Genomic DNA, 15945 nt, shown 5'->3' with positions numbered 1-15945 from the left:
TATGTGCCATTTATAAACAGTATTTGTGATGTGATGATATAGCCAGTTATATTTAGTCTGGCATATGCAAGAGTCTGACTGGCAAGACCTTGACCTCTGTTCCGGAAGCTAAATGTGGAATACAACACACCATAGCTGGGTCAAGTATATCTAAAATCTTTCCAGCAATGAGCAAAAATATAATGTACTGTACATTACACATCAGAGAAGCTGTGATTGTGCATGCCAGACTTGCATCTAGCAGGATGCCAGTTTGAATCCCTCCCCAACCAGACCAGGTCAGCCACCAAAGTGTGTCCCTGGACAATGTACGTTACTCCCATTGCTTTGGCACAATACGGCCTTTTTTGTTTTGATGTGCCAATAACCAAATCCAAATAAAAACAATATATGCCTGCCTAGTGTTGTAGAAGTAGTAGTTTGTTCTTGTAAGAAACTTGTGTAAAACACAATTTATAATGTAGAAACCATATTTTTCTACCTTACAATATTGTAACCTTAACCTGTGAGTTGCTGTCTGAAACATCTGCAACTTACCTCCTTACCCAACAGCAAGCTATGAAGTTTTCATTCAGTTTATTTTTACAGAAACCATTCCATTTTTATGTCATGGTGCACTTCATCCTCTCCCCAAATCAGTTTGTTTCCTTCTTGGTCAAATTATAGGCAATACACAAAGTTTATTATGGGTACATGGTAGATTGTGAAAACTTCTTTTCTTCTTGAGTTAATATGACCTTTACCTTGGGCCCTATGATCCCAAAGTCAAATTTTTTCTCCTTTTTCATCTAGTGCAAGCCATGCACACAATTTGGTCAATATACATCATCTACATCTTAAGTAATTCTAGCTTTGACCTTTGACCATCAGGTCCAAAATTATATAGGTTTATTTCTTTCACCTAGTGTAAGTCAGCCTCAAAGTTTGGACAGGGAGTTTGGTCTTGAAGCAAAAGTATTGTATGAAAACCAAAAGTATTGTATGAAAACCAAACGTATTGTATGAAAACCAAAAGTATTGTATGAAAACCAAAAGTATTGTATGAAAACCAAAACTGGCTTAAATGAAAAGCTTTAGTTCAAAGGTTTTGGTTTAGCTCACTGTACATCAGTTTATTTCCTCCAAGGTTTTGGTTTGGCCCACTGTACATCAGTTTATTTCCTCAAAGGTTTTGGTTTAGCTCACTGTACATCAGTTTATTTCGTGTCAGTTTGCTTAGCTTAGATCTTTTTTAGTGACATCAATTATTATTATTACTATTAACTATTATTATCTTTCCACTACATATAATATAAATATATTCATATCTTTGTTCCTCATCTGGAAATTATACGTGGGATGTAAAGCTAGAAGTGAAAAATAATGCACCATGACAGATGGCACCCTATGAAACCCAATCATGAAGACAACTAGATCATGGCAAGCAACTGAGTACTGCTAGCTTGCATCCTAACTTTAGATTTACTAAACAATTCTTAAATTACTTACAGAAGTGTATCAAAACATAAGGAAATATTACTGTCATAGTAAAATCCAGATATTGCCATGTATGGATCTGGTCTGGATCCAGGTTTTTGTATTAGATGTGGTAGAGTTGGTCTGGGAACCAGACTTATGTAATGGCAGGTATCTCCGATACTTTTATCAAACCATGTTGTTCATGAAAAGTGACTACTTGACCAAGCTTTTGCAGCACTGTCTGGAAATGTCCCAACCAATGAAAATGCTTTGAAGGTAAAAGGGGACAATCACTTAAAATGTCAAAACAGTCGGCACTGAAGCATGTTCTGACCCATGACACTGCTTGGAAAAAAGCAGGGAAAAATAATGACTACATTTTTTGGATGCCATGTAGATATATAAAAGACAACCATGTCGACTTGAAAGATAAAGCATGAAGACCTTAACTGGGCTTGGAACTTCACTCGAGGTTATCAACACACAAGTCTATCTGACAAATTTTAAGTTGAACATTTTGTGGCCTTTGCTGTGCACAACTACACATCTACTACTTAAATGCATGTATTTCCAAGTTGACAAAGGCAGTACATAACATTTCATTACACATTATTGAAAATTGGTGTCAATTAAGGAAAAATAATGACAGCCTTACTGAGGTTTTTCTAAGGTCAACAGGTCTGTAACTTGTTCACTCTGTTTTATAGATAAAAAGTATTTTTCTAGACTCGTATTTATTACTGATGCTATACTTTTTCTTCATTTAATATGTTTTCATTATTAAAGATAGTTTGTTTGTATCAAGATGTAATACTTGCTGGTCTATGCATGTCCATCTGTGTGTGTGTGTGTGTGTCTGTGCTTGTCTTACTGTTCTTTACAATTTTCTGCGAAGGCCTTACTTTTCAGTTTTCAATGCTTGTCATAAATTATTTTACAAGTTACAGACATCCGATATGCTATGTGACAGTTTTCAATTGTTTCATTTAGGATTCTTGCCAAGGACTGTAAAACTTTTGATCTTCATGTTTCCAATCTGAGTCAATCAATTGTGACTTTTAATTAATGAAGTCATTTGTAACTGAGTCAATCAATTGTGATTTTTAATTAATGAAGTCATTTGTAACTGAGTCAGTCAATTGTGACTTTAATTAATGAAGTCATTTGTAACTGAGTCAATCAATTGTGACTTTTAATTAATGAAGTCATTTGTAACTGAGTCAATCAATTGCGACTTTAATTAATGAAGCCATTTGTAACTGAGTCAATCAATTGTGACCTTTAATTAATGAAGTCATTTGTAACTGAGTCAATCAATTGTCATTTTTAATTAATTACTGAAGTCATTTGTAACTGACTGATACCAATCTCATTGACAAAGGGAGCAGTGCCAGCTTGTTGGACCTAGAGTAGCGGGTTTGATACCCATCCTGGTTAGCTGTCATAGTGTGTTCTTGGGAAAGGCACTAAGCTTCCACTTCTTCTGCATAATGTATTTACTAATGTGTTAAAATTAAAACCAGCAAAAACTAAAAGAACTCATTGATGATTCCAAAAGACTAATGATCTCTTGGTCATGATGAGATGGGTGTCTTCATTTGTTGAATTTAGCTGACAGTAAAGTTAAATTAGCCAGTACATTCATTACCATGTTTTGCCTCTGAAGCTCTGCCCTGTCAGTTTTCAGCCTCTGAATCTCAGACTTCATCTGTTCATATGATTTCACGGGAGATAAATCTGTAACACGATATAAAATATGCTCAAAATTTGTCATAACCATGATTACACTACCAAATTAGCCTTAAATTCTCTGTATGCCACAAAGGAACCAAATCTGTACTTCAACACTAGGATCAAGGTTAGATTAGACAGTGGGCCCAGTTGCATCTGAACAAAGAAGATGGATATGTGTTTAATTCAGAGATGTGAAGGTGGTTCTTGATCCTAAAACAGTACAGGTGGTATCTTGAACAATGAAGTTGTGTGTGTGGTTTGGATTTTTAACATAGCTTTCAAAAAATGTCAGTCATATCGCTACAATGTCTGCAGTGTGGCAGTTTATAGTGATGTCTAGTACTGAGGCATCATGCTGCACACATAGATCATGATGTCCCACCCAGTCACATTATCCTGACACCAGGCTGACCAGTCCTAACACTAACCTCTTAATGCTGAGCGCCAAGCGAGGCAGCTGTTTGAACCATTTTTATAAGTCTTTGGTATGACTCAGACGCCTAACTTAAAACCAGTACTGGAAAAATGGTAAGGTGAACTTGTGCCAATACAGGCAAAACAGTAAGGTGAACTTGTGCCAATACAAGCAAAACAGTAAGGTGAACTTGTGCCAATACAGGCAAAACAACTAGATGAACTTGCATTAATAAAGGCAAAACAATACAATGAACTTGTGCTATTACAAGTAAAATAACAAGATTAACTTGTGCTAATACAGCTAAAACAGTGAGATTAACTTTGTGCTGCTGATACTGGTAAAACAATTAGATGAATTTTGCTAATACAGAAAAAAACTATACAATGAACCTGTCCTATTAAAGGTAAAACAATGAGACAATATTGTACCTTTACAGGAAAAGCAATGAGATGAACTAGTGCTAAATACAGGTAAAACAATGAGACAAACCTCTGACAATTCAGGTAAAATAATGAAATGAACTTGTGATATTACAGAAAAAATCAGTGAGATGAACTTGTGCTATTAGAGGTAAAATAATTAGATGAACTATAATATTTTATCTTACCATATTGGATTTCAGTATCACAAACACATCCATCTTCACTGAAACAGTTGGACAGGGAGTTCTTCAGCTGAGCATTGGGAGTACCTGCTGAGGACATACTCTCCTGAAACATAATGAGTCACTCTGAGTTAAAATTATCAAATGAGGGAGTTAACAATCTTTACATTATTTGGGACTACATGCTAAAGACATACTCTCAGGAAACACAAGTCACTTGAGTCAGGGTTATCGAGTTGTGACAGTTTTACAGTACTGGGAGTATAAGCTGAGGACATGGTGTGGTTTGGTTTCAGGAGTTTTTTGCTACAACCAAACTCTGAAGGTCATAATGTACAAAAGATAATGCACAAAGGGTCTTGCCCAAGGACACACGACAGCAGCCAATCCAAGCTGATGGTGGGTACTGAACCCACACTGTTCTGGTTACAAATCTAATGCCAGTGTGGCCCCTGATGAAGACATACTGTCTTTAAGCAGAGGGCGCTATATTATCCAATGAGGGAGGTCTAACAATTTTACAGCATTGAGAATACCTGCTGAAGATATACTCTCCTGAAATATAGATAGCTATTTAAGCAAGGTGGAGCTGCAGTGGCATGGACTACTGAACAGATGTGTAAAGGTTCAAATCCCACCATCAGATTGACCCTGATCAGCTGCTCACTAGTGTGTTCTTGGGCAAGGCACTTTATTCTACTTGCCTCACTAGTGTGTTCTTGGGCAAGGCACTTTATTCTACTTGCCTAACTAGTGTGTTCTTGGGCAAGGCACTTTATTCTACTTGCCTCACTAGTGTGTTCTTGGGCAAGGCACTTTATTCTACTTGCCTCAGCATGATATCACCTTCAGGCTGTTTATATGCTGTAAAAGGTCCTCTAAATAAAAACAGAATTACAAAATTTGAGGATTATTCAATGAAGGATCAACAGTTTTGCTGGGAGTGTTCAGATAAACACTGGGAGTACCTGCTGAGAACAGACTCTCCTGAAACATGGAGAAGTAACTTCAAGAAGAAGACCTGAACAGAATGAAGTTACTAAAGATATGGACAAAATTATAGAATGCAGGAAAGAAATGGAATTGGAAAATTTTATCCACTTTAGACATAAATATGGACAAATTTACAGAATGCAGGAAATCAATGGAAATAGAAAATTGTATCCACTATAGACAAAGATATGGACAAAATTATTGAATGCAAGAAAGCAATGGAGCTAGAAAATTGTATCCACTACAAAGTTTTCCTCTTGCTTTGGTAATTCATTACACAAAATACAAAACAAACATTAAATACCAAACAAACTTTCATTTACAAATATTATTTATTCAGCACTGTTAGGGCCCCATTGGTAGGGCCATTTCTCTTATGAAGAACACATGCTTAAATGTACTGCAAGCTAATAAAACTGTACAAAATACATAACCAATGAACAGAGAACAATAATTTTTCTTTATGCAGTATTTGACTGGTTACTTCAAATTAGCACTCACTATAGTCCTTCATGAACAATGAGTCATCCCAAGCTAACACTTATGGAGTAATGTACTACTAGTTACGTACATCAAGTGGTGCCAAAGTTGTCTGATAATTAATCTAAGTTAAGGAATTGGTAACTTAAAAAAAAGCATCTAAGACCATGTTTTTCACCTTAAAGGAAGAGTTACATTTTAATTTCATTCATTTAGTTCAAACAGTTGGTGGCTGTTGAGCCATCTGAATGACACAGTGGACGTTTATGGCATTTGTGACACATCTACCAACTTACTGAACTATGGCATTAACTAATTTTGCAACTACAAGCTACTGTTTTAACAGACTGAAATTACTGCATCCATGTCTCTCTGACTTCACTTGATTTCAACTTCAACAGAAACAGTTGAAATTTTATTCAGTATTCATTAACAGAATCTTAAGTTACCTGAATACTCTCACATACATACAATGATGAAATACAGACAGCACAATGATTTGAGGGCAAAGCTGAAGACATAAAAATGGTCTGAGATTCCAAAAGCAGATGTGTCACAATTATTTAAGGATTCTAAACATAACCATGCATAAATTTAGAAATGGGGAGGAAATCTTAGCTGTAAGCCTCTCAACAGCAGGGTGTGAATTACAGTTATCTCTCTTAAGAACATAAAAAGTATTAAGTCAAGAGAAACTGTTCAAAGCAGGAAAGACTTCAAATCTTTTTGGGCATCAACTCTTGTGACCCAGTCAGTAAGGAAGACATTGTGAAAGCAATAAACTCTTTGTTCTGAGTACTGGTTTATATCATAACTTGGAGAAACACTACATTTAGTGAAATAAAATTAAATCAAAATTGTAAAAAACACAATCAAATATATTGCTTTTCTTTTGAAGTACTCAGAGAGGCAAATAAACACAGAAAGATAAAATTTACTGCATTTATATATTTTCTTATTTTTTAATTGAAAATATAGCAACCTGAAAACAGTTTCAAAACAATGGTAGAAATATGACCTTTCTGGGCATTGCCAAGTGGAATCTAAGTACAAGCAACTGTTTTAAAGCCACTGGCTTTGGTCCCATGTCTTAAAACCCTTTCTCTCTGAACAATGGTATTGGTTTTTAGGACAAACACTCACCATCCCTGTGTCCGAGTCTTCTTGGTTAGCTATAGGATTGGCAGTAAAATCCTCCAAGCTGTTAAAACTGCACTCTGAACCAGATGGTGATACATGCTGATGATTAAACCTAAATTGAAATTAAACACAGTATTATAGCACAGGGCAATTATTTTTTTTATTTCTTCAAAATTCAACTATCCAAAGGTGCACCAAGTAATTAGTAACCATCTATCCATGCATTACCGCATCATACTCTTAGTGAAAAGATCATGCAAACCACATGACAGAAACTACATGCAATTAGGATGCCTACAACGGCAAATAATACTGAAATGGAAGTCGGAACAAGTTTCGGAGTGAGGTTACTCCTTCAAAGAGGTGAACATTTTCTTTCGTGTGACGTAAAGTGATAATTTTAAGAGACAATACTAGCTTTATAATGAACATTAAAAGTTCTCTTTCATCAGAAATATGTCATGAGCACTTACATTGGACTGGTGGTTATGAAGATAATGTTGTAATGTGAGTACTTGTATTGGACTGTGAGTATGATGATAATGACATCATGTGAGCACTTGTGTTGGACTGGCAGTATGACGATAGTGTTATCATGTGAACACTTACAACGGTCTGGTAATACAATAATAATGGTGTCATGTGAGCACTTGTGTTGGACTATGATGAAAATGGTGCTATGTAAGCACCTGCATTGGACTGGCAGTACTGAGAGTGGTGTCATGTGAGCACTAATGTTGGTCTGTCAGTATGATAATGGTGTCATGTGAGCACTGTTGTTGGACTGGCAGTATGATGACAATGCTGTCATGTGAGCACTCACACTGGATTGGCAGTAAGATGATAATGGTGTCATGTGAGCACTTACATTAGATTGGCAGTAAGATGATAATGGTGTCATGTGAGCACTTACATTAGATTGGCAGTAAGATGATAATGGTGTCATATGAGCACTTACATTGGAGTGGCAGGATGATGATAGTGGTCTCATCTGAGCATCAAAATTGTACTGGCAGTATACAAAGATAATAGTGTCATGTTATCTTTCTTCAAGATGTCATATCCAATTCAAAGCAAGAGTTTGAATAAAATTTTAAGCCTAGAAAAGTTTCACAAAAACAATATAGTGCACCAAAATTATACTTTAGTAGGAGTTATCTGACTGCTTCTTTTCTTATTTCTACATTGTTTCAAACATTTTAATCTCTTGCTAATATTGGTTGAAGCCTGAAGTATTTTACATGCTTATAATCCATGATGGTGAGATTGTTGAAGGTCAACTGGAAAAAAATGAAGGTATGAAAAAATGGTATGAGTTGACGAAGGGTAACACATGGTCAACCTTGAACTCACCTTAATGATGAGGCAGACACACTACTGGGACTGGACTGTAGGCTGGGGGGAGCACTACCACAAGTTTTATATGAGGATTGTGTGCTCACACTGTCCATTCGATGCACACTGCAAGCACAAAGCATTGTGGAATACAAACTACAACAGGCACATAAGCATGGGTTAATTCTGGAGAACAAAGAACAGCCATATTACAAAATATGATTTGTTAGACACATTGCCAGTGGTGTTAAAATGGGTAAAATTTCTGCACTGCAATCTAATAAAAATAGGTAAGTGGGACCAAGCAATGACACTTAAGTATAAATGGGTAGGGATTTTCTACATTCAATAATTGACATGCATTTGCCACATGCAAATACTTTTTAAACCTAAAAGCAAAATATATGTATGCACCAGTTTTTGTTTTTTTTTTAAATCGGATGTACATAGGTATGCAAGATATTAACAGGGTTAAAACAAGTTTTTAATTTACTAAAATTGCCAATTTATAAAACCAACAAAAATATAAAACTCATACACCCTGATTTGTCAGTTTACAATGTGCCCTATACACCATGATTTCTTAATATACAATGCTATTTACTTGAAAGGAGCAGCAAGAACAGTTTATACCATGATCTGATGTATTGTGTCATTATTAATATTGTACAGTGGCAGAGTTGGTTTTATGCTGTTTCCATCATGTACATGCTATACACAGATAAATTGTGGTACCTCATTGTAACACCCCCCTGAAAAATAGTCCCTCACCATAAAGCATCTCAGAACAAGTCCTCTGCTATATTGCACCTCAATATAAAATAGTCCCTCAATATATGCTACATCAGTATAACAGCCTCTCACTAAAAGACACATCAGTATAACATGATCCCTCAATATTAAGCCACCCATTATAATATTCCCTCATCATAAGGTACATTATTATGACAGGTTCAACCACTACAAGAAACCTCAATATAATGTGACCCCTCAATACAAAGCCACTCAGCACAAGTCCTTCACTATAAGGCACCTCTGTATAACACCGACCCTTTCAAAAGTAATGTATCTCGATACATTATATAATAGTAACAGTATGTATAATATGCCCAAGTATAAATCAATATCACAATACAACACACTGTTACGACTCACTTGAACATTGCTGTACTGGAACATCACTGTATTATTGTATAAAAGTGAGAAGTACATGACACTTGATCTTGTATCATGCTATCAAGAGTTGCATGGACCAATATACAGTAATATATGGTTATTACAAACTTACAATAAATTCAAGGTTAGGACAAAGTGAACTTGAATAACTAAATAAGCATAATCTACTTTTTAAGTGATAAATTCAATCATGAAAAGACCAAATTATAATTCTGGGGGCCCTGTCAATAAACCTATATTGGTGTACTATATAATTAGGTACGCATTACTTGCATATAACAAGCCAACCACTTATATGAGCATGCAGCATATTCATTGACACTACAGGCTGTACACAATGCTATAATGCAAATGAATTAGAATTCTACAAGACCTTATTTATTGACACTACAGGCTGTACACAATGCTATAATGCAAATGAATTAGAATTCTACAAGACCTTATTCATTGACACTACAGGCTGTACACAATGCTATAATGCAAATGAATTAGAATTCTACAAGACTTTATTCATTGACACTACAGGCTGTACACAATGCTATAATGCAAATGAATTAGAATTCTACAAGACCTTATTAATCATCCATTGTAAATTGACAAGTTCACTGTCACAATGCACATTGTCAAATCGTTTTCAGTCTAATGGACTAATTCTTCCATGGATGTCCATTTTAGTTTTAATATTAATTCAACATTAAACCTATCATGTTTCCCAGCAAGTCTGAAATTTTATTATTCTTTATTTGATTACTTGAACTGCACTATACAATACAGAGTACCCTGCCTTGGCAGGTACCTACATATTGTGGACACCTGATCATAATGATCACTTTCTGGAATCCCAATAAAAATTCCTATACAAATGTCCTTTATATAATTAAAAAACTGCATAAAGTGGACAGTGCATAGATTTCTTTCCCTTGCCAAAGTGTACACAGATCTGTGAAGCTCATTATGTTTTGACAGTCATCTATTCAAGGGACGGTGACTTGGTCTCACACCATGTACATGTGTGTTTCAATTAAATCACTGTTCATAGTCCTACAAAGTATTCAAATAAAATATGCTGACATTGACATTCAGACACAGTCAACTGTTTAAAATTTTTGGCAATTTTAATTCTAAAATTATTTGTTTATAACCATGATTAAAAATCCAAGTGCATGTTAGTAAATTAACATTTTCAGCATAATTCATAATTAATTTTTAACTTACTGTGCATTTCACTGTTTAGTTTAACTGCTGATTGATTCTGGCATTTTCAGTGCTGGATTTTCATTCATACTGAATGTAACAGTGCAGTAAATAAGTCCAAATGGAATCCCAATAACCCATGCTTTGTCCAAATGGAATTCCCAAGAACCCATGCCTTGTCCAAATGGAATTCCCAAGAACCCATGCTTTTTGGGGTTTTACACATCATCCAGAGTCATAACAGTACAAGCTATAAATAATGTATTGAGTACAGGCCCTGTCTATAAAGAGCATCTGTATAAAAAAGACAGTTTTTAATGTTACTTGAATACCCTATATGTAGGTTTCATTGTACACTCATTCGAACCATTTCAACAGTCACTCTGTGTCAATACATTTACTGAATTAGACTGCAGTGAAAATGTTGGATTATCATATTCTATCGGATAAATGAATACAATAACAAATGGCAACAGTTGTATAAATGGATACAGTAACAAATGGCAACAGTTGTATAAATGGATACAGTAACAAATGGCAACAGTTGTATAAATGGATACAATAACAAATGGCAACAGTTGAATAAATGGCAATCAGATTAATGTGACAACAGTGCATGGAAATTTTGTTCCACTGATTTCTTACAAATAAGAAATCTTTGTAAAATAGCATCTAGCAGAAACCTTCTATAGCATACACCCTAGGTTTCAGTCCATTAATGAGCCATGCCACTGTTGGACAAACTTAGTAACAAGGTGCAATAATTTACACTGTCTGGTTACAGAGACTGGTAAGTGATTATTTTAAATGTTAATTGACTGAATTCAAGAGGTAGACAGGTGAAGCTTGGGTATTTGTCAATTCTTCTGACTCGGATATCAGAATGATCCATTATCATTATCCAAGAATAAGGTCAATTATGAACCTAACTACTAGGTTTGTTACTGTTGTTACTGCTTCCCACCAGCACTGAGTAGTTCCATTGGTGTGTAGTGTGTAGAAACACAAACTGGGTAGTTCCATTAGAGTGCATGTGTGTAGCATATAGAAACACACTTGGTAGTTCCATTAGAGTGCAAGTGTGTAGTGTGTAGAAACACACACTGGGTAGTTCCATTTGAGCACATGTGTGTAGTGTAGAAACACATTGGGTAGTTCCATTTGAGTGCATGTATGTAGTGTGTAGAAACACACTGGATAGTTCCATTTGAGTGCATGTGTGTAGTGTGTAGAAACACACACTGGGTAGTTCCATTTGAGTGCATGTGTGTAGTGTAGAAACACACACTGGGTAGTTCCATTTAAGTGCATGTGTGTAGTGTAGAAACACACTGAGTAGTTCCATCAGAGTGCATGTGTGTAGTGTAGAAACACACACTGGGTAGTTCCATTAGAGTGCATGTGTGTAGTGTAGAAACACACACTGGGTAGTTCCATTAGAGTGCATGTGTGTAGTGTGTAGAAACACACACTGGGTAGTTCCATTAGAGTGCATGTGTGTAGTGTAGAAACACACACTGGGTAGTTCCATTAGAGTTCATGTGTGTAGTGTAGAAACACACACTGGGTAGTTCCATTAGAGTGCATGTGCAGTGTATAGAAACAAGAAAAACTGGGAAAGTTTAGTTCTTAAACGAGTGTCAGGTGATGCATTCTTTGATTATTGTTAGCAGAATCAGGAAAGGAATCATGCACATTTAGAACTTACAATATTTCTGTGCTGAAAAAGGAATGAAACTGCCACCTATATAAAATTACATATTTCTTTGAAACTTGGTATCATGATTGGTCAGCTATCAAGAAGTAGGCCATCATGATATCTGACAGATTTTTATACTATAGTTATTTCTGAAAGCAGCTGCAATACCTCAAAATGTGGAAAAACTGCTTACAACAGTTACAACTGAATGATATCTATGTTTTTCACCAGATCTCACAACTTTAGGACAGTTTAAATTTTGGACACAACAACGTCTAGATGCATTTTATAAAATTAATATATATCTATATATATATCTATATATCTATATATATATCTATATATATATATATATATATATATATATATATATATATATATATATATATATATATATATATATATATATATTGAAAGATACTGCTTCATGCTGATACTTAATATAAATTATGGTAGACTACATTGTTTACATAGTCACAGATTCCATTAGGAAAACAGACTTACCCTTTATCTCTCTGCTTTCTGTCCAGGCTGCCTGCAGACAGTGGAATGGATTTCTTTGGGGAAGAAGGGGACACTTTATTCTGTAATAATAATAATAATAATAGTAATATAATAGTAATATTAATAATAATAATAATATTAATATAGTTCTTATCATACACCCTTATGTTACTGTAGCTGACTGAAAACATTTTACACATAGCTGGTTTTGTAAGCATACATCTAATATTGTTATACAGATCACAATAACATCTTTCAATTTTATTTTGAAAATACAACAGTTAACAATTTTAAATAATGATATGACAGTTAATAATTTTTATAGATTATATAACTGTCTTCCAGTTGAAACATCTTGTCGATGTAAGCTGATCTACCAAGTTTGATCACACACACACACACACACACACACACACACTATGAGATTGGTACAATAAATAAATGATGCTGCATACCTCTTGAAATGACATCATTTATTGGCCACAAGTTTACTATATGACAATGCTGTGAGACCTGGCTGATATGTGCTTTTGTCTATTTTCATTGAACTTACTGAAAGAAATGCAACCTTATCAACTTGGTAACATTCATGCCAACTAGATCAAAATGTGCAATCTTACTCATGATCACACTCATCAAACATCTTGGTGATATAGACCAATAATAAACAGGAGGCTTAAGTGGACCTGATATTGTTCACCTGGCATAAAATGCTCCAAAGGGCCAATGCAGGAATAAGGCAGGAACCTTAAGAGACTGGCTGAAAATTCACAAGGCCAAGTAAATGCAAAACTATAACAACATATGTTACACTGCTGTAACAGGAGATGGTTATAACACTGCTGTAACAAGAGATGGTTATAACACTGCTGTAACAGGAGATGGTTATAAAACTGCTGTAACAAGAGATGGTTATAACACTGCTGTAACAGGAGATGGTTATAACATTACAATCTGAAAGAAGAAAGTTTCATAGCTGACTCCTGAGATGGCTGTCTATCCATCACATCTGTTCTGATATGGTTAGGCAGTTTCAGTAAGAAAGTCATTCTTTCTTATTCATTAATAACAGCTAGTCATACTTGATGAGATACAAGTATAAATTTTAAGTTTTTCACACCGCTGCTAGGGAAATCACCTCCGACACAATTCTGATACATCATGTCCTAAGAAACATTCACACCAAGACCAATCAAAATTAACTATGTCATCCTGAGGAAGCCAAAAATGGATTTGTCACATTTGCTATTGAACTGCACCATTGCTAAGGGAGACCCATCAAGCACAGTTTTCATGAAGCATGTCCTAAGAATCACTCCTACCAACTTTGATTGAAATTAACTCAGCCTATCGGGGCCCCAGGTGGCGGAGTGGTCTAAAGTGCTCACTGTTACGGATCATTGCCATCTCACCTCCATCTGTGTGGGTTCGAGTCCCAGGCTCGGCCAATGTGGGTATGTGAGAAACCTTGCTGGTTGCTTCTTGTGGGTCGGTGGTTCTTTCTGGGGTTTTCCTGGGTTCTTCCTCCACCATTTATACTGGCCACCATGTATAGCCTATTTTGTGCTGAAAAATGGCATTAAACCCTATAACAACAATAACAACAACTCAGCCTATCTAGAGAACATGTTGAAAATAGGTTTTCCACCTGGTTGCTAATGAAACAAGACTATTGTCAGGGAAGCCATCCCATACTCAATTTGATAAAGCACATAACAAATAACCCTAGAAACTTTTGTTTGAAATTGGCTGAGCTGTTCAACAGAAGCAAAAAACTGGTTTCTACCCACTGTGACTGACACCACACAATTACTAGGGTGGCCATCTCAAACATAATTTTCATAAGAAAATATCTGAATATTGCTACCAAGTTTTATCAAAACTGGTTCATTTGCTCTTGAGCAGTTGAAAACAGGTTTTCCATGTAGCTACTAAGAAAACCACACCGATACTAGTGGAGACACATCAAGAATCATTTTTACCAAGCTTAATAAAAAATTGGCAAAGTCATTCTGGAAAAGAAGTTGTAAAATAGTTTGTTTTTGTTGTATTAGAAACTGCCCAAAACACAATTTGGTAAAGGATGACCTGAGAAAAATTCTTACCAAGTTTGACTGGAAATGGCACCACTGTATTCATGAAGTGGGTGGATGACACATGGCAAATAAAAGACAATGCACACAGAATGCAGGGCCATGCTATAAGCCCACTTGGCCTTATATCCAGGTATAACCTTTTTTGATTTAGGTAGTAAGCCATGGCACTAAGCCGTGTACAAGTATCTGGAGAAAGAAAGGAAAAATAACCCAAATGAAAATTGCATTTTGTAAACTCTGTATATTTGGCAACTTTACCTTCTCATCCTCTCCAACTGTGGGAAGTTGTGCGCCATTTGTCTTACGACCCACACTGCTTTGAACAGCAGAATCTATGGACTGACTGCGTCCTTTGCCCCCCAGTGCCCGCTTGACTGAATCAATCAGACGTGGAGTGTCCTTACAAACTGGCAGGGGAGAGAATCCATATACTTCAGAACTTTTCTTGTGGAGATCTTGATACAGACAGTCCAATAGGGCTGCTCTTGTCCGTACCTGAAAATTGATACACAATTTACTAACTTGCAATATTCTTTGATGGCAAAAGGGTTTTTAGTTGAAGCAGATGTGATATATATATATATATATATATATATATATATATATATATATATATATATATATATATATATATATATATATATATATATATATATATATATAAACACACAAAAATTAAGTCTTCATTAATATCTGATTTTCTAGCTTTGCTATGACAACATACCTTTTCTTATAATTTTTTGTTGGTGGACAATGTCCTAATATCCATTTGAATGAGAGGTCAAATATATTGATTCAAACATGAGGTCCAATGGTAAGGTCATTCTTGTGGAAATCTAATATAGTACTGTGACTGATGGTACACAATACTATCTGCACATATAGGCCCGGCTGTTTTTCCAACAAGTCCCAAAATTTGTATGCAAAATGTGTTGCAATAATTCAACAGTAAAGCTATATTATGTTACATAATTATACTAATAATGACTTGTTTAAAAATCAACTTTTAGGACATTGTCTGACTTGATGCTACTGAAAAAAATTGTGCAAGTTATCAAATATTGTTGTCTTTCTTTAAGTATATCTTCAAAACATGCGACTCTACCAACGTGAA

At 35.3% G+C, this 15945-nt stretch overlaps 1 protein-coding gene across 10 annotated transcripts in view; it reads right to left on the bottom strand.

Moving 5' to 3' along the window:
- Window positions 1-15945, bottom strand: part of LOC149782047 (rap1 GTPase-activating protein 1-like) — a 435320-nt gene that overhangs the window by 7458 nt on the left and 411917 nt on the right. For all 10 annotated transcript variants that reach the window (XM_089933464.1, XM_089933461.1, XM_089933463.1 and 7 more), the window contains 6 exons: window positions 15090-15326; window positions 12736-12815; window positions 8181-8288; window positions 6831-6939; window positions 4218-4320; window positions 3107-3195 (listed from right to left, as the gene is read on the bottom strand). In XM_089933464.1, coding sequence (XP_089789590.1) covers window positions 3107-3195; window positions 4218-4320; window positions 6831-6939; window positions 8181-8288; window positions 12736-12815; window positions 15090-15326 — 726 coding nt within the window. The remainder of the gene's footprint in view (window positions 1-3106; window positions 3196-4217; window positions 4321-6830; window positions 6940-8180; window positions 8289-12735; window positions 12816-15089; window positions 15327-15945) is intronic.

The sequence above is a fragment of the Sinohyriopsis cumingii genome, chromosome 15 (assembly GCF_028554795.1).
Source record: "Sinohyriopsis cumingii isolate HCF-2022 chromosome 15, ASM2855479v2, whole genome shotgun sequence".
In the NCBI taxonomy this organism is placed as follows: domain Eukaryota; kingdom Metazoa; phylum Mollusca; class Bivalvia; order Unionida; family Unionidae; genus Sinohyriopsis; species Sinohyriopsis cumingii.
Note: the sequence above shows the minus strand (reverse complement) of the source record. Positions and strands in the feature narration are given on the sequence as shown.